At 30.7% G+C, this 19,807-nt stretch overlaps 2 protein-coding genes across 2 annotated transcripts in view; both read right to left on the bottom strand.

Moving 5' to 3' along the window:
• LOC132732833 (uncharacterized) overlaps positions 1 to 19,807 on the bottom strand; it is a 127,484-nt gene that overhangs the window by 68,760 nt on the left and 38,917 nt on the right. The window lies entirely within an intron of this gene.
• On the bottom strand, positions 1,503 to 12,833 carry LOC132732840 (uncharacterized). The gene is made up of 3 exons (XM_060719363.1): positions 12,737 to 12,833; positions 3,612 to 4,255; positions 1,503 to 2,027 (listed from the first exon to the last, which is right to left on the bottom strand). Exons 2-3 carry the CDS (start codon positions 4,233 to 4,235, stop codon positions 1,968 to 1,970), a joined length of 684 nt encoding a protein of 227 aa, XP_060575346.1. The 5' UTR covers positions 4,236 to 4,255; positions 12,737 to 12,833; the 3' UTR covers positions 1,503 to 1,967.

Raw genomic sequence — 19,807 nt, 5'->3', positions numbered from 1 at the left:
CTCTATCCCTTGTAGTTTTTGAAGAAAAATACTTTTAAAATTTTTAACTATAGACATATAAGGATAACATAATACCCCTGAGCGGGCAAATTTTTCCCAGGGTTATAATTTGAACAATCTTTGTAAAGGTATACTAGACAATGCTTTGTGCATGTAATTAACAACTCACACCTTAAAATTCAACAATAAAATAATATTTATTCTGCCTTACTACACATGTATCAAGCCATATTTTTTATGGTCTAGGCATTTCAGTACAAGAAGGGATCTTTTTATAATTTTTTCTATAATTCATTTCTGTTGCCATTGAAACCGGATTTCGACATGGAATCAAATTCTTTGAACAACTTCGGAAGCTAGTTATCAAAGGAACAATCCTGGTTTTTTAAGAAGAATACACATACACATTCACGCGCACGAACACACCAACACACACAAACACACACACACACACACACACACACACACACACACACACACAGAGAGAGTCAAGTTATATGCTACCGCATTGCAGATTGCGGTGGCATAAATACATCACGTCAGATATATCAAAAAAGCAAATACCTTTACAATCATTACACTGCGAGTAATCAAGTGACTAAAAACTTACAATGACTAAATAAATGCTCGAAAAATCGCTCAGATTAAGTACTTAAATCGATATTAGCATACAATTTTTACATTTGTTATAAATGTTTGGCAGGAATGACTTTTATATCTTTTATAGCTCTTCATTTTAGACTTAAATAATTATGGTAGTAAAATATTTTACAAATTTATTTCTTTATTATGGTACTAAATTACATGTTTAAATAATTCATGCATTTTTAAAATACACAGTCATTTTACAGTTAAGTGTTATTCAATAAGTATTGTATATCATTTTGTTTAGGTTTACATAGTTTATCAGACAGTAATTATTTAAATCAGTAGTTACTTTTATAATTCCCCTCAAAATGTGTTTAATTTGTGCATGAAATACATAAAACTCATTGTCAAATTACCTAAAACATGTGGCTTGATACATGTGAAGTAAGGCAGAATAAATATTATTGTATTGTTGAGTTTTAAGATGTGAGTTGTTAATTAAGAATTAGACTATTAATAAGAAAATAAATACGGATGCTGGAAACATATTTTTAAAATTTATGAGTCTATTCCAAGAATAAGAAGTTCGATTCTTTATAATCTTTTTCAATATCTTTCCAATTCAAATTATCTAGTTGATCTATGCAAGAAAATAAAACTTTGTTTTAAGACTTTTAGACTTTAGTGAAGCTCTTTAAATATATACGTGCTTCCTAAAAGTGTCATAGTATTATTTTTTTTTATTTTTTTTTTTTTTTTTTTTTTTTTTTTTTTTTTTTTTTTTTTTTTTGAAGTCCAATTATATCCCGACATAAACATGCATTTGTGAATAAGTTATATTGAGTAGTAGGTCGTATTAGTCTAACCGTCTGGCGACACATTTAACAATAAATGTATATAGAACGGAACCTCTATTTAAAAAAAAAACACATCATACAGGTCCTTGTTTTGCTTATCAGGCATGAAAGTTTTAAACCGAACATTTTTGAATTTGACTTTGACTAGTATTTCTATTAGTTATTTGGTATTATATGTTGTGTCATGTTAATAACCTATGTTCTATAATCAATTTTGTAAAAAATAAATGTTTTCAATGGTTGATTACCAAAAAGAAGAAGAGAATTTAGTTGAAGATGCTAATTCATGTTTGGAGATACACATGTATAAAGTTGCATGCAAAATCATAACCTCAGTGTGTGTGGTGCTGACACCAACACCTGAGTGATTACTATATCCCCCCCCCCCTAATTCCTCTGATAGTCAAGCTATAGAGTAACATTTTTAAAGCAAACTTCTAAGTTCAAAGAGAACTTACTGAAACATTAATGACAAACGAGAAATCTCCTATTAGGTATAATAACAATTATTCATAAATGTATTTAAAAGTGAATGGTACAATATCTGTGCTTACCTGTTGTTCTTTCACACAAGCGTTCAACCTGTAATTTAAAAGAAAGAAATTTTCATATCGATGTTTTTTATTGAAGTAGTTTTCTATTGATTTCTGTACTTTAGGTTCATTGGATAGGTTTGTTAATTTGCAAATTATTTTAGCACTTTTCTGAAACATAAGATGTTCAATACATTTATTCAAATTAGCATTTCGATACATTTAAAATCTTTATAATTTTAACTATTGTATATCTGTAGAATAAGAAATAAATCGATCTCTTTCATTTCGTTCGATTGAAAACAGTCTACATGTAGAAACACGAAATGTGAAAACGCGTAATTGAATTTGTTTAGTGAATAAATGGGTTTAGAACAAGAGCTGTCATTGCATAGCACGCTCGTCTATTCTTAGTGCTTGATAGTAAAAGAGCCTCGTTTCTAAGTTAACAAAAGGGCTAAATTTTTTCTTTAATCCATGTAAAAGTTATATCCTTGAAGATAGTCCTATTATGCTCTCAAAAAGTTTATAAAATTTCAACTTGCTTCAAAGCCATATGTCAATGGAATATGAGTATATTTGAGGTGATATGCAAACTTTAATGTAAATTCTAAGTCGAAAAAGGGGCATTATTCTGTCAAAATGGTTGAAAGAGTTACCTCCTCTTGTCTAAAGATTGGCGGAATTATTGTTAACAAGTGTGCAAAAGTTTTAAAGCCATATATCAATGGACATTGAATATATTTGACTTGTAAATATAACATAAATTGTAAATCGAAAAGGTGACATAATTCTGTCAAAATGGTTGATGTTGATATCTCCTCCTGCCTACAGGTTGATGGTATGATGGTGAACAAGTGTGCAAAGTTTCAAAGCCATATGTCAATCGGCTTTGAAAATATTTGAGGTATTACAAAACTGTCAAAATCCTTGATAGAATTACCTTCTTTATTTTTTTTAAATATTTTAGGTATTACAAAAACCTTAACATAAGTGGTTACGCCGACGCTCGGGTAACTAGTATAGCTCAACTTATTCTTAACGAATAGTCGAGCTTTAAAGGACACTTTACACGACGAAAAATCAACGACACGATAATGTATTTATATACATTCCCATCAACATGTAACATTCAAAGAAATAAATATTGTATCCGTTATTGATATAGAAATAATTCTGGAACGAGAAAATCACTCAAGAGCAATGACAGCAAACAAAATGAAAATCTCAGACTCGGTTTGATGAGAATTTAATCAAATTATTAAATGGCAACATCTATCACTTCCATACCCATCGGCTATATTTGTTGTTTTGTTTGCTTTTTTTTTTTTTTAATTATTCATTTTTATTTATCACCGATTTTAAAAAAATGTTTTTAAGTCATATCTAAGTGGATTTCTAGAAACTTTCTACCACTTTCTCCGCAAGTAACCGAATTGCATCTTCGTCACTTAAAGAATTTGAATAAATGATTCCCGAACAAACAAGACAATCTTACAAGACTTCGAAAAAGTACAAGGCAACGTTGAACAGCTACAACACGGTTGTTATGATCATGTTGTTTTGACTTAATGTGTTTTATGAACAGAAATGACATTGCACAAACATTATTTATCTTAAGTTCAACCATTACCTCGTTTTGTAGAGTGGTAAATTCATCATGCCAGCGCTGGATCAAATTCGCATATCTCTCTTCAATCTCATCTGTTGGCTCCAATGCTTTAGATATATACACTTCTAATTTTGTTCTGATGCTTTTTTCACTTTCACCACTACCACAAACAACCATCTTTATTCGTATGAAAATATTCTCAAGATCTTTCCAAAGGCTTTTGTATTCCTCCGAACTTATTTGTGCACTCGATTTATGTCCAATTATAGTATTTCTTATATCCTTTAGACGCAAAAGGTCAGCTGCTATGGATGTATTATTTTCGTCAGCGGGGTTATCCCAGCCACATGCTGGACGACCTATCGTCACAGCAAAAATGTTTGTCAACAGGGTAATAAGTAGAGATAGATCAAAGTTGTCAACATTTTCACAAGAAATAATCCTCTCGTATTGTTCTTTTGTAATTATATGTTTTCTTTTCAATTGTAGAAGCTCGTCTGAAATTGTCCTTTGAGCGAAAAAAGAAGCAATATTATCTCTAGCCTTAGAGTAGTACAGCAAATCCCTAACAGCATCTGTTCCGACATCTACGGTAAATCTCACGATCCTTAGATAATTTGCACACTTTTCTGGATTGTCTGACATATTGTGTGTGGAACTTTTATCTGTTATGATTATTCATACGATTGTGATAATGGTATTCATTTGAAATTAATAAACAGGGATAAAATGGCGACCCATTCTTTGCATTGAATGGTGAAATGAGCTACACGCTCTTTTTCAAAAGAGTTTAGGAGATATTATATAAAGTGCATTAGGTTCAGACATACTGGTACTGGTACAAGTCCTGCGGTCGTATATATAAGGAAAGGTACTGAAATAAAATTTTGTCAATACTGATACTTGTCAATCACTCAGTTTATACTATACTACTTTTCCATAATTAAGTAATAGATGTTATCTGCAAAGCGATTAAATATTGAAGATAGAAATCGCTTTTGCTGTACATATTCAGTTAATTCATGTAATTTTTATGAATTATTATTAAATATACTTATTTACTTATTGCAAAGTTGAGCTAATCGACCGGCTAATCGACCGGATACTTAAACATGTGTGATCACACCCCTTACTTCCAAGTTTAACGGTTTTGTTTATCGTCTTCCTGAATCATGTCAACATAAACCCGCCGATGGCAAACCCGGCAGTTACAATAAATTCTATTTCAGATTTTGAAGTGATACAGGCGTGAGTACAAATGAGTCAAAACCAAAATAATCGTGTTCTAAAACGGCGGAAAAGACTATATTTAAATACGGTGAAATATCTTTTGAATGTACTAGTTAATACCGTTACCTGGGATTCGGGATTTTTATCTAGTAAAACACTTGGCTGACTAAAGTAGTACAACCACATATACAACTGTATAGCGAAATCAGCAACGCGCGAACTTGGACTTTAAATATCAAAATTTAAGGCGATAGGCAGAATGCCGTACAACGTTAACTACAGAGTAGCGATAAACGCTGTCCGCAATAAAGTTTGTCGTTTCATCCTCGGAGTAGGTAAGTGTGCTCAAAACGCGGTAAATATAGATGGTATGGGTTAGGCGACAGTTGAAGACATTGTTAAATTATTGGTTACGGCTTCAAAATAAGAATAACTCTCATATGCTTTTTGTTGTGTCCGACAAGCATAAATTCAAAATAAAAAACTGGTGCCTTCAAATTTGCGCTAAAAATGTATGAAACTGTTTAAAATGTAGAAAATAGTTATTGCAAAGTTGACCATCACAGATCCTTTACGATGTTCAAGAAAGAATTTTCAATGAGCATAAAAATTTGTGGACACACACTGCACAACATGATAATGTAACGAGAAACAAACTAAGAACATATGAACAGTTCTAAACATGAATTTATGACAGAAAAACGGAATCCATAAAGAACGTCCGAACAACAAACTTTAAAATGTTGCAAGCTCGGTTAAATAGACCCTGTTCACAAAGTTACTTTAGATGTGACAGTTTAAGTCAAAATCCTAGAAGCGAGTTTTCTTAATATCGCTATATGACAGCTCCTTTGGAAATAGAGACACGGCAGTAGTAGAAGAACGTTTAAGCGAATTTAATGTTTTAATTTTAATTTTGTAATATAGAAAAGCATTTAAGTGTATATGGCTATATAATCGCTCTCAAATATATCTGTTGTTAAACATAGTGCAGAAGAATCGCATGATTTTTAATTTTAAGAAGGAAAATCGTGTATAGATATGAAAACATAAATATATAGACGAACAGTCACGTTAAATATTATGATAAAAAAATAAGAGATTAATATTAAATTATATCTGTCTCTTTTGGTCCAATTATTAAGTGTTTAAATTGTGTACAATTTATATGCCAGCTGACACGATCTTTAAGTTAAAACGCACTTTAAATTGTCGATGGTAATACATGGGCACAGTAATTGTAAAATAATAGTTAATTAAAACAAATAATACTTAAACATCAGTCAGTTTAAGAAAAAAACTACATATATTTGGAATTGGATTTTATTCATGAATAAAATTAGTATCATAAACATTTCATGATATTTCTTATTTATCGTATCGCCAGGTAATCAACTGTGTTTGATGATTTGGTAGGTTCTAAAAATAGATACAACATACACCTTGTCAATATTGATGTAAACAGATAATGAAAGGAAAAGCGAATTCGAGCTGTATCGGACCCAAACATATTACCTGATCATTGTGTTTTATCTTTTTCATTTGAATTTAACAAACCGTATGATTGTTAAAAAATCTGTAAATTACAAATATGTATGGTCATATGACCTTTAAATGATTTTATAAAAGGTGTGTTGTCTGCACAAAATAAACAGTTTTTATGAAAATATAAATTTAGCTCGAAATGCTCAGGAAATTGATAAAGTGTTAGTTATTTGTCAGAATTATTGGAAGATGTTGCTTCTCCATTGTTCAAGAAAGATATCAAACAAAATGTAAATATAAATGTATCAAAGTCGTTGGTTTAATGAAGAATGTAAAGAGAAGAAAATAATTTTTAATAAAATGTTTAAAAGGTACAGAGAAATGCAGGGTCACAATATAAATTATATACATGTATAAGAAAAAGCAAATACGAATAAGAGAAAATGGAAACACTGCAATTATAAAAGACCAGGTATACACATGCAAAATTGTATTGTATATGTTGAAAAAGAATGCGGGTATTAAACATTCACATGTGCAATAAGGTGCTTTTGAACAATATGTCAACAACCAAAAAAGTAAATTTTAAAAACCAGATGATGTCATTTTGTATTTTATTAGTAGATATGTGAAAAATGAATTTAGCGTTATGTTTGATGAATTAAATAAAATTAACCGGAGATGATATTATTAAAGAGTGGTGGTCCAGATATTCTTTTAAACGGTTTTTTATTCATGGTTTACTTAAATAATACTTGTGACCCTTCACATGTTTATTCAATAAAAATTTTGAACACGGGTTCTTCCCAAATAGTTGGTTGGAAGGTTCGTAATTACTCTACATAAAAAGGTAGTATAAACAATGTTTATAATTTAGGGGTATCACATGACTTAGCAATTTACACGTATGTTGAATAACAGGTGATCTGAATGGGCAGATTTATATAGTGTATATGTAGAGACACAGGCTGGACTTAGGACCAGTATTGGAACTGTTGAAAACATTTTTGTATTCCCAAGTTTTAACGTTTATGGGATGAGATTCGGGGTAATATTTTCAATATAATGAGATCAATGTAAAACTCAGTCAAATCAAGAATTAAATATTGTAACAGGTTAAGTAATAGCTAGGAATGTACACTAGGCGTATGCCAAGGGGTGTGTTTGCCTCCCTTTCTTTATTCTATGCTTTTAAACAGGTCTAAATTACCTGGCTTGTTATTGTGATAGGTGGATACAGTTAAAACGAAAATAATGATATTTAAAAGAAGCTGTAGATTGCCAGACAACTTAGTTTTTTTATTATAAAGATAGTAACATTGATATTGTTCGTAAGTTCACTTATTTGGGTTAATTGTTTGTTTGTTTGTTTGTTTCATTTTACGCCTTTTTCCAACAGTATTTCAGTCATATAGGCGGGTAGTTTCCTAACCATCGTTCCTGGAGAGTTACACCAGTACTAGACTACCTTCCTCCGCGCTAAACTACCAAAGCATCTCCCGGGGATCGAACCCACGCCAGAAAGGTAACTGGATTAGAAGTCATCGACTCTAACCCCTCGACCACGTATTTGGGTTAAGTATTTACTATTGGTGGTTCACAGAAGCACAAAAAAACATTTCTGGACAAGCATTGAAAGCTATTTTAAAAATGGATATATAAGTATTTGTGTAAATTTGTTATAATTTCACTTTCCCATAGATTAGAACTACTTTATACACTTATGATGCTTATTTTAAATTATGGTAGTTTGGGGGTTTATTCAAGGTAATAGTGTAGTACGAGTTCATATGCAATTTTGTATACGGATTCTTGGTGCCAAAACGTTACTCACAAAGAACTATGTAAAATATATTTCAAATCAATACGTTTTTAAAATATTGTAAAATTTGGGTTGAAGATATTACATACAAATGGAAATAAATATGTGAAGAAAGTTTATACATAACTGAAAAATGATTTTGAATTGTTTCCTTACAAAACTAACTGTTGTACACACATCTATATATGTCATTAAGGTTTGTATAATGCCTTTTTAATGCAAGGTTTGGGTAACTCTAATCTTTTTTATGCTTTGTAAAACAAAGATTAACAGATTTATTCGTACAAATTCGTCGTGTAGATAGATAATTCAAGCAGAGCATTGTTTTATAAGCAAATATCCACCATATCTTAAATTTATTCATTTGAAAAGATTCTGTAGTAGTGTAACTAAGTTTAGAGTATCATCTAGGCTTCATATTAAGACTGGTAGATCCATAAGTGTAACTGTCATAGTATATGTGAATTTGTATGTAAATGTATATGGTTACATAATATATATATATATATATATATATATATATATATATATATATATATATATATATATATATATATATATATATATATATATATATATATATATATTATATATATATATATATATATATATATATATATATATATACACACACAAGCAAATGTTAAAGTTTTCTAAATTACCCCACGACTCTTTTTTCGAATAATAATTGTCACGATGTTACGTTCATACGACTATACATTACAGAATAATATTGTTGTTTTCTTTGTTAACTGAACATTAGATTTCGAGCATTTAAAGAATATCTCTCTTAAAGCTATATGTTGATCTTGTTTTTTGTTTTCGATAAGATCCAGATACTTACAGTATGCAAGTTCTTACCTAAATATCAAGGATGCATATGTTTTGTTTTGACAAGATCAGGATATGACTCGTATTTAAGGTCTCATATATCCTAACAACTTACATAGTTATTTCGTGACAGGGAAGAGCAGGGGTAGTTTGGTAGTTTATAGAATACACGGCATACATAATTATGTACACCTTAAGATATTACAAAAATTGGATAATTAATACTGAGATATTTCAACATGCAAATAAACGTTGAATTTCTCCGTTGGTGTTTAAATCTTGTTTGCAAATTTATTTTTGTACACTGTCTTGCAATATACATGTATATGTTGGCTTGTATATCTTTACGGACCATGTGGCCTTATGGAATTTGAATAATAAACTTATCAAACTTATCATCTCACGAAATTTACCGAACATTTATCGAAGATTAATATATTGTGTGCTCAATATTTGATTGACAGGTTAATTAAATCAAACAATACATTCATATTGTAATTTATATGTATTTTTATTGTGTGCATTGATGATAACCTAATAAAAATTTATGCAAGTTATACAAGTATGTAAATGCCCTCGAACCAATATAATAGTATTTCAGGATCTGTTGTGAATTTGAATTCAACTTACTTTTGAAATACTTAAGGACATTAATTTGGAGTTGATTCAATTCAGAAACAATTAGTGGCGGAAAAGAATTTGAATAATAGTTTGAGTTTAATACAATATGGAATTTTGTTGGTCGGGGTTTATAATTTGCATTTAAATCAGTCATTTGCATGTTTTCTCCTTTTCTCTATTTATGGAACAAATGCATACGTTTTTATTTCTTGAGAGCAATTTTCATTACATTAAAAGAAAAATGATTTAATTGGGAATTGTCTTACAATTTGACCACGTCCTTTCCAATACAAAAAAGAAAAGGTAATAGTATAACGCAGCATCAGTAGAGAGAATCAAGAACTTCGATTTTATCAAGATATACAGCATTGTATCCTATTGTATTCTATTATTTTTTTTATTTTTAGAATAGGTAAATGTGTTGTTTCACAGTAAAAATATCATCCCGATGAAAATACTGTTATCCGAGGCGTAGCCGAGGGTACCAGTATTTTTACGAGGGATGATATTTTTACTGTTAGTGTTATTTATTTTATTACCCCGAACAAAAATACTGTGTCGATCTGAAATTGTCAACTTAATCTAACTGTAAAAAAAATAAACCAAGAGTAACAATAACTAATCTGTCTTTACCTTTTAAGTTTTAAGTGTACTTTAGGCCTACTTGAGAAGTTTTCTTTTAATTTGTAAGCAAGTGATGATATCTACAAATCATAAACATAGAATAAGCTAGGTTTTATTTAGAAAACAAAATACTAACCCATTTACACGGTTATGATCTGTGAAATCTGATCCTTCTGTTTCCAGAATATTCTTAGCATGGATTTTGACAAAATAACCAAAATAACGATGATATCCTATGTCTGTCCATCATATCTGTAACGTTTCGCTGATTAAAATTGTTAAATTATCCTTTGTTGCAAGCTTAAATCGTCTGCATGTTCCAGTTTGACACAATTATTTACATTGCAATTACTTCCGTTGAAAACGAATGTTCACTTTTTGACTATTCAACAAAAAGATATTTTTTTCGCAAAAAGCGCACCAGGGTGCAAACAACTAAATTTTATAATTGTCAAAGTTACTCAAGAGAAGAAATTGGTGTCCTATCGGGGTTTAACGTCGAAAATAAGAATGAATCTAGAAAAAAAAATGGCCGCCATTTTATTTCATTTTATTTAGAAAATAGACCACGTGAACAGATTTTATACTGTTAAAAAATACTGTTACCTATGTAACAGTACAAAATTCTTAGTCACGTGGTACACTTGCATTAACAGTAGAAATAACTCCCAGAGGCCTATGGGAAATTAGCATTACGAAAAAAGTGAGGGGTAATAATATAAACTGTTTCGAACAATAAAAACAGAAAAGAAGCCCGTCACAATTTTCAAGCATTGTTATAAAGCAATGTTCACAAACCAAACGACAGTGCGACAAAAATATTTAATGAACCCTTTAGTAGAAGCAGTAGTTTTGAATGTCATATATTGACATTTTTCAAAAACTTTAAGCGAAGCAAACGAAATTATTCCCTCTTAGATAATACACTTCATTCTCTTTTATATTTTTCAAATAGTCATTATGCAAAGTAACATAAATAAAGAATGAATTAGGAAATAGATATCAATTCTGAGTGCATTGTTGTAGAATAATGCACGGTTTGAGTTCAAATGCGTAGTAATATAATCACGAAGGCCGATAGGCCTGAGTGATTAATTACATAGCATTTGAACGAAAAACGTGCATTATTATACAATAATGCACAAAGAATTAATATCTATTTCCATTCTAACACGTCAAGAAAAAATATAAGTATTATTATAATGTTGGACTTAATGTTTGGTGGTTGAATTTGTTTTCGCCTCAGAGTTTCCAAAAGAAACGTTCTTTAAAGGCTGTTACAGTGGTATGAAAAAAAACTGTCGTTAAATTATCCGTGTATAGAAAAAATTTGAGAATAACGCATTTTGAAAACGTTGATAAAACTTTGTTTGTTTATTTTATTTCACTCTATAATTTTCCAAGCAAAATAAAAATTATTAAAAGTGAAATAAATGTTAAACTTAACTCGTTTGCGATATTAAAATAGCGTACTTGATTTGATTGTTTTGCACTTGCTGTTTGGCGCTACATTGTGACGTCACGTAAACAATACTTTAAACGTCTGTACAGCGTTAACGCCTGAATAAAAGATATTGGTGTTCGGATTCATTTTCTTAATTAGACCATCTTCTTTCATTCTAGATAGTTTACACTACAAAATTCGACAAAAAATGTTTTTATTTATCAGATTTTTCAAACAAAATGGCGCCCTCAACGTGAAAATACACAAGGAGAAAATAAGAACGGCGAGTGCATTGTTGTAGAATAATGCACGCTTCGGGCCTTCTTTGTTATATAGAAAAATTTCCGATAGTGTTAGAATGTAAATTCAATACGACGTCATATATGACGTCACCCCAAAATATATGCACGGCCGTGCAATACCGTTTTTAATTCGCAAAATCGGCGCGGGTATGTAATCAATGAGAATACATGAATATTTGATACTTTTAACGACTGACTTAATATTGTAATATTTCAAAAATGAAAAAAAAAACAATATAACATTCTCTGAAATAGAATCATATTATTAAAAGCAAGTCACGCCGAACGTATATGAAGGGTGTCACTCTTTTCTATTCATTTTTTTCCTATTATTCCGCCTCATACATGTGGAGAGTGGACTATGTCTAATTCGGGGTATATTCTTTAAACAAAAACAAGAAAAACACGGAATCCTTAACAACGCGCCTTCAACGGCGAAATAGGCAGTGTTACAGGCGCAGATTGATTGATTGATTGATTGATTGATTGATTGATTGATTGATTCTGTTTTTCGAGGCTATAAGATAAAACTATACAGTACAGATGAACAAGAAAGACCTGAACACAATAATATTATATCAAGCCGCACAAGAAAGCGTGAAAGGTGAAACCCCGATTCTGAATTTCAGTGAATGTCACCCACAATGTAAACAAATAGAAATATTTTGCTTCCGCTTTAACATATCAATTAGAGTATAATAAAAACCTAAACGATATTCCAATAGTAAAACCAAGTTTAATGATACGTAAACTATTAACTATTTCATATAAATAAAAGAATCAGTACCTCATTTATATGTCACATATCAAAAAGGTGTCAGCTGAACTTTAATCCAATGTTAACCTATAACATTTTTCCTCGTCACTTTAATCTCATTTGTGATATGAAAATAATGATATCAGATCTATTTATAGGCTTAAACGGGTGTTTTTTTTTCAAAACTTTAAAAATAACTACATGCATATACCTGCTTATTTACAACGTTAAACAGCACTGAATGTGAAGTAATGTGTTGTAGGTAGAATATTGTACACAAAGTAGTAATTTGACTTTTATGCAAAATATATATTCACTAAAATTATATATTGCCCACAGAGCAAAAGAAGATCACTACGGCAAATGTTTTATTTTGGAAACTGTAACAAGATACCAAAAAATAAAAGTGTTTGATAAATAAAAAAATGCTTAATTGGCCTTTAACAGTTGAGTGATGAATAAGTATCTAGCTTCAAATAAAGTGTCAATAACTGGCAACACTTACCAGTTAAACAAAAGATTATTATTTGTTAGAGTAAATTAGTCTATAATGGAAAGTATACAATACCATAGATATTTATGTTGATGGCACTAAGTATCATATAGAATAACAAACCATGAGATAATCATATGTGGAGTTGTTGGGATGCAATGCCTATTGATATATAGCAGACAATGAAATGCTCTAGAACAAAATGTCTGTAACATATCATATAAATGTCATATTAAATCACATAGAACTAGATAAACATTTTTGATCAAGGAATATGTTGTAAGAATATCCAAATGATACGTTTCCTGTTTGAAGTACTTCATGAAAAAGTGCCCATTGTGGACCAATGCAGTTTAATCTGCATATGCTTGCGTTACTTAATTAAGGTCTTGTTTAGAAGTACAATGCCAATTAAAACATACATGTACCAACAAATATTAGTGTGTGTATACTACTTTTTCTTAAATTTATAAACCTTTATACTAGATTTATAGGACAGAACATGTTCCATTTGTATTTGATGTTGTACTGACAAATGACAGATATCCAAATTATAACAATGAATGATTATCAGAACAATAAGGGCTAAATTGTAAACATAGCTGTGTGCCCACACTCATTTGGAGCACAATTTATGAGATGTACCAATTCGAAATACCTAAAAGAGCAAAAGGTTTATAGAATAAAAGAAATAGAGGTTTGTTCATGTTGAAATCATTTCTCATGCAGACAAAACAAAATCTTTACCGTAAGACCAGAATACAGAACACACTTATAAGTCAATAATAATGTGACAAAAGATTAATTTGATTTTGGCCTCCAGTCCATATCAACAAAACATTTACATTACTAGCATGACATGATGTAGTGCCAGTGTACTATATAGATAAAATACAATTTATAACTACTAGTATAAATGTATATAAAGTGACAGAAATAAACTTTTTTAACATAAATGTAAAGTATATACCATCCAGAATGTGTTGTAACCCAATTTCTTTGGCCATATTTATCAAAACATTTCATAATATTGTATGCTTTTTAAAAATATTTTTGCTCATCCATCTTTAAGATTCAACACCAATATTTAATAACTCTTTAAGAAGTTGTAATAAACATTGGGTATCTGCCACAATCTCCCAAACAACCATATCAATTGTTTTTGTTGTTTTTTTTACTAAGACACATATATATCTTTTACATGCCTAATTATGAAAGAATATTTGCTCACTAGCATATCTATCATATCTGGCACCCATATAACAAAATTGGACTGATTTTTTTTAATCAAATATATCGAAAAATACATATTTTGGAAGTTGGAAAATTTGATACAGTTTCTTATTTGTTATCATCAAAAAAACACTTTTCATGCGTACTGAATTTTTCTCCCTTTTAAAAAACCACAACTTAAGTTTTGTTAGGATTAATTTTGACAGACTTTCGTCACAGAATTTTTTTTGAACAAATCAAGCAATGTCTGGAGCCATTAACAGTGTCTGAAAACAGAGCGCAATCATCTGCGAATAATAATGCCAATATTTCTGTAACATATGGAAACAATTGAATACCCATTAGCTGACCTTTTTCTATTTCCTTACCAAATGTTTTAATAAAAATGACAAAAAGTATTGGGGAAGCCTTGCAACTCGGATTTAAACCTACTAGTATATGACAGTCAAAATACTCTGTTAAACCATTGTTTAGTCTAATACATGCTTGTACAGAACTATTTAAACCAACCATTGCTGAATACAACTTCCCTTTTCTGTCGACATATTTCCCAAAGCTTATTTTTGTTTTCTTTTAAATCCAAACACTTCATAAACTCCACAAGGCCATCTTATTTCCAGTTTTTATTTACAATAGCTTGTAGAGCAATCAGTCGTAGAGTAACCCTCACGAAACCCTGCTTGTGGCTCTCTTGTTTTGTCAACTATATTTACATAAAAGGTTATTCTTTTAGTTAAGATACAAATAAAAGAATATCCTAATACATTTTGAAGTGGTGTACCTCCATAATTACTTGGTGTATTGTAATCCCCCTTTTATAGATAGGTACAATAACTGATTTTTCCTATTAAATTGGAAATTTATCAGTTTCATATATTTGAATAAAAATATTTTAAAAAGTAAACGAATATCAACACCTGTTATGAAAGATTCTGGAATAACATTATCCGCCCCTGGGCTTTTCCTACGTCTTAATGGCATACAAAACTTTTTCATCAGTTATTTCTGCATAAAAATGAATCTTCTATATCATTATCAATAGCTATATCATTATCAATAGAAGCCTTATTAACAATTTCATTATCACCTGAAATGGTTTCACAATCACCATTAAAAAAATTTTCAAAATAGAATAGATGTTTCATGCATCTGTTGTAATACTATTTTGAACATATTCTCTATTTGAACTCATAAATTCAACCTTTCTCCAAAAGACTTTGGGATTTTGCATTTTTCAATCAATTCATTTAACTATTTTTCATTGTTGTTGTTGTTGTTGTTGCTGCTGCTGCTGCTGCTGCTGCTGCTGCTGCTGCTGCTGCTGCTGCTGCTGCTGCTGCTGTTGTTGTTGTTGTTGTTTAGTTCAACAATTATCAAAATAGAGAAAAAAGAATCCCTAAAGAAAGCCCTACACGGCAAAATTGAAAATGTTGCAGGCTCGGTTTGATTGAGCCTGTTCGTTGGAATTTTGAAACATCCGCAGATGTGTTCATACGGCGGTTATCATGGAACCTTCAATGTGACACGTAAGTGCCATTCCATGAAAAGCGGCGTATGGTCCCCAAGTAAAAAAATGCGTGTGCCCTAAACGAGAAAACAATGGGCGGAACTAAATAAAATGGAATTTTGAAAGGGGATTTGAGGTTATGAAGCCTGCATATCACAGATAAGACGTCAAAAGACAATTTAAAAAGCAGGCAACATATCTTAAGGGGGATTATACAGTATTCAAGTAGGAATACTGTAACCAACCAAGTTGAAAAAGGCCAAATAGAAGAAACTAAAAATACCATATAACATGTATACACAACAATTATGCCGTGCTGAACGATCTTCAATGATCAAAAATATAACATCTTTGATTAAATGTACGGGGAGACTTTTTACGGCCGCCACTCGGCACAAATAACACTGATGTGACAATAAAATAGAGAAAAAAAGAATCCCTAAAGAACCATTTTGTTTTGTTTTTAGCAATGAATGGTACACTTTAGTTTTTCTCATACAATAACTAGAACAGTCTAAAATAAAATCATTATAAGTTTTTACAATTTCTTCAATGTCTGTTTCTGTGTCACAAATTCTACTACATATATTGACTTATAATTTGTAATTCATAAGTAACTGATCACGATAATGCTGAGTATTTTCCTCATCAAAATTGTAATATACCCTAGGTTCATTTTGTTTTAATCTAACTTCTGTAACATTGTCAGTAACACCACTATTAGATATTAATGAAAATTTGGTGATTCAGTATATGTTCCAGTTTGAAATGATTTTGTCTGTTCGTTTCATTGTACACCTTTTCTCAACAGTATTTCAGTCATGTAGGCGGGTAGTTTCCTAACCATCATTCCTGGAGAGTTACACCAGTACTAGACTACCTTCCTCCGCGCTAAACTACCAAAGCATCTCCTGGGGATCAAACCCACGCCAGAGAGGTAACTGGATTAGAAGTCATCGACTCTAACCCCTCGACGGTTAGTTTGAAATGAAGTAATATACTGTATAACATTGTCAGAGACAATAAGATAATTAATAACATTACTCCTTGTGGGTCCAATATATGGGAACTCACCTATATCCTTATCATCAAAAAAGTTTCCATAACATTTTCTTATTTTATATTTTTTACAGAAATTAAGTAAATTGTGACCGAAAAGTTTGTCTTGAGGTCACAAAGAATTTTCTCATTGGGTGGCCCATCTTTTTGTTAAACTTATCTAAATAATAATGTGAGGCACATACATAAAAGGAAGAACAGATTCTTTATGTGAAGACAAAATGTGTTTACTTAAAAAGTAAAATAAAATATATCAAAATCACACTCTGACAAAATACGCGAAATATACTGCGATAGAGCATTTTATATAACCCAATATTCCACGCATCGCTCTACCATACAGAGCAGTTTTACTACCTTTGACAAAATAATACACATATTTTGAAAATGTTTGAGGCATGGGCATTTCATCAGTTAATCATGTTTCAAAAAGATATCAAACTGATTTAAATATTCTATCAAGTCTTTGTCAATGATTTTATTTTAGACCGTCAATATTCCAACAAACTATATTTAATGTAAATACTCTGTGAGGGCTTTGACCACATCACTATACTATACTTGAATTGTAATTGTCAATTTCTATATTTCCTCAGACATATTTGCCTTTATAACACATGTAGTAGCCTCTCTTCCCGCAGTGATTAATAGACCATAACTGAGAACGTAAAACATTACGCCTCTGTAAGTTTTGAATTTAGCATCATCATAACGTAACCCCACAATCACTATTCCATCTTTGTTTCCTGTGCGCTTAGCAAATTAATGTCATCTGATGCCAAATACTTTTTTTATTATTTCTCTCTTCGGAGATTCAACAAATTCGATTTCAGGAAACCCAGATACTCTTATATTACCTTTGACTTTATCTCTCTTAAAAATTCAATTTTCTCTGCTTACTTTTTTCTTTATTACAATCAATTTTATATAAAATACTATCAACATCTATCTGTAGGGTTTCCTGTAATCCGTGTATGAACTCAACTTCAGATTTAGTTGTATAAACAGCAGATTACATTTGGGACTGACTGAGCCTTTATTTTATTGAATCCTCATTCAAATTGTAACCCTTTACAAATGTTTTAACTTTCTCTCGTACAGTGTTGCTTTCAAGTGCTCTTGTGAACAAAAAAGGAAATTCCGTTATCTCTGTGCTATATATTATAGTTTGCCGACAGGATATACAAGTTAATTACTATTTCTCTATAGATTTACTATAATTAACAGAATACTGAGTTATAACTTTGCATACGGAAGTGTTCAACAATTCACGAAGCTACATTTATTTTTGCTTAAAAGCAATAGCGCTTGTTCTTTAGAATTCTAAATTAGATGTTCCCAATATTCATCTTCGTCCGTAATAAATAATACATCCACTTTAATTTATTTTTATTTATTTCCTCTAAAATAAGATATTTACTAGTTTTTTTTTCTTAATTTTATTATAAGAAGTTTGACTAATCTGAAAAAGAGAATACCTTATAAGTACTTACCACCAACACAAGGCTTGGTGACTAAGATGAAAAGAAACAAATCAAAAGTTTGCTCATCTCTATTATTTTAAACTAATTCTTTTAATGTGTCCACAATTCTTTTATGTCCTTACTCTTAGTTTTGAAAATATGAATTAACACTTCAGTTGGATGTTTACCTATATTTATTGCATGTTTGAATATCAGGAATTTGTAATTACGTAGGACTCTTATAATGACAACTTTAAAATTAAGTTAAATGCAATGAAATTATCGTCGTCATCTCTGGTTAAAGGTCAGTCGTCAAATGATTTTTAGTGCATTGTGTGTGTGACCCATGCTGTTTTTGCGACTTCTTGAAAATGTCATGCCACGACCGTGCATACACGTACTTTGGCGCGAGGTCACTTGCGTTACACACACATGGCGTAAAGCCCGGTAAATATTAGCGTCACACTAATACATGTACCTCAATAAAAAAACTATTGTTTCAACTGGAAAAAAAGGGTTTTTTCTAGGCATGTGATAAGTAAAATAACACACTATTCCCTTAACAACAAAAAGGGCAATGTATTATTATAGGATATAAAGGAATGTTTACACGTCATATTACAGTGACGTCGGGAAAGGAAAATTGCTTCTACGCTAAATGTTGTTCAACATATTTTTCTTAATTCTCTTTTTCATAACATGTTAGAACGAAAGTAAATATTATTTTCTCTTGCGTTCTATATAGGATATTGAATGAGTGTAGGTTCAATACTAATAAGTGTAATAACATTATATTATGCGATCCTTTGGCGAGCATGACATGTAGGACCAAAATATATTTACTGAGTGGACACGTCTGAAATAAACTAGCTGGTGTTCACAAACAAATTTTCAATGTATTTCATGCTTTTTAGTGATTTTAAGTCATTTTTACTTGTTTTGTCGAGTAACGTTATGCGGTCTTCTTCACGGCGTCATAACATCATCAAACATAATTCCATTTTCTACTGCAAAGCATGTTATACATTTTTTTATTGAACGAGTTCAACAAATGAAGTAATGACGCTACACGAATATAGTATACTATTGATCACATATCCAACATAAGAACTGTTTACGAAAACAAAAAATCTCTTATAGTGTAACGTTATCATTCTACGTGTCTTAATGTTCAGTGCAAATGATGCCATGTCAAAATATATTTTGATCAAACGAATAAAATGATCATTGCAGTTATCACATGAAATTTCTATTGCACACATCACTTAGTGATCTTGTTTAATATCCTTGTGTAGTATTTCTTTGTAGATGAGCTCTAATTGATGCATTGGTGAATCGCAATCACT

The sequence above is a fragment of the Ruditapes philippinarum genome, unplaced genomic scaffold (genome assembly GCF_026571515.1).
Source record: "Ruditapes philippinarum isolate M1 unplaced genomic scaffold, ASM2657151v2 ctg3445_1_1_1_1, whole genome shotgun sequence".
Lineage (NCBI taxonomy): Eukaryota > Metazoa > Mollusca > Bivalvia > Venerida > Veneridae > Ruditapes > Ruditapes philippinarum.
The sequence above is the reverse complement of the archived record's forward strand: the minus strand, read 5'-3'. Positions and strand labels throughout refer to the sequence as shown.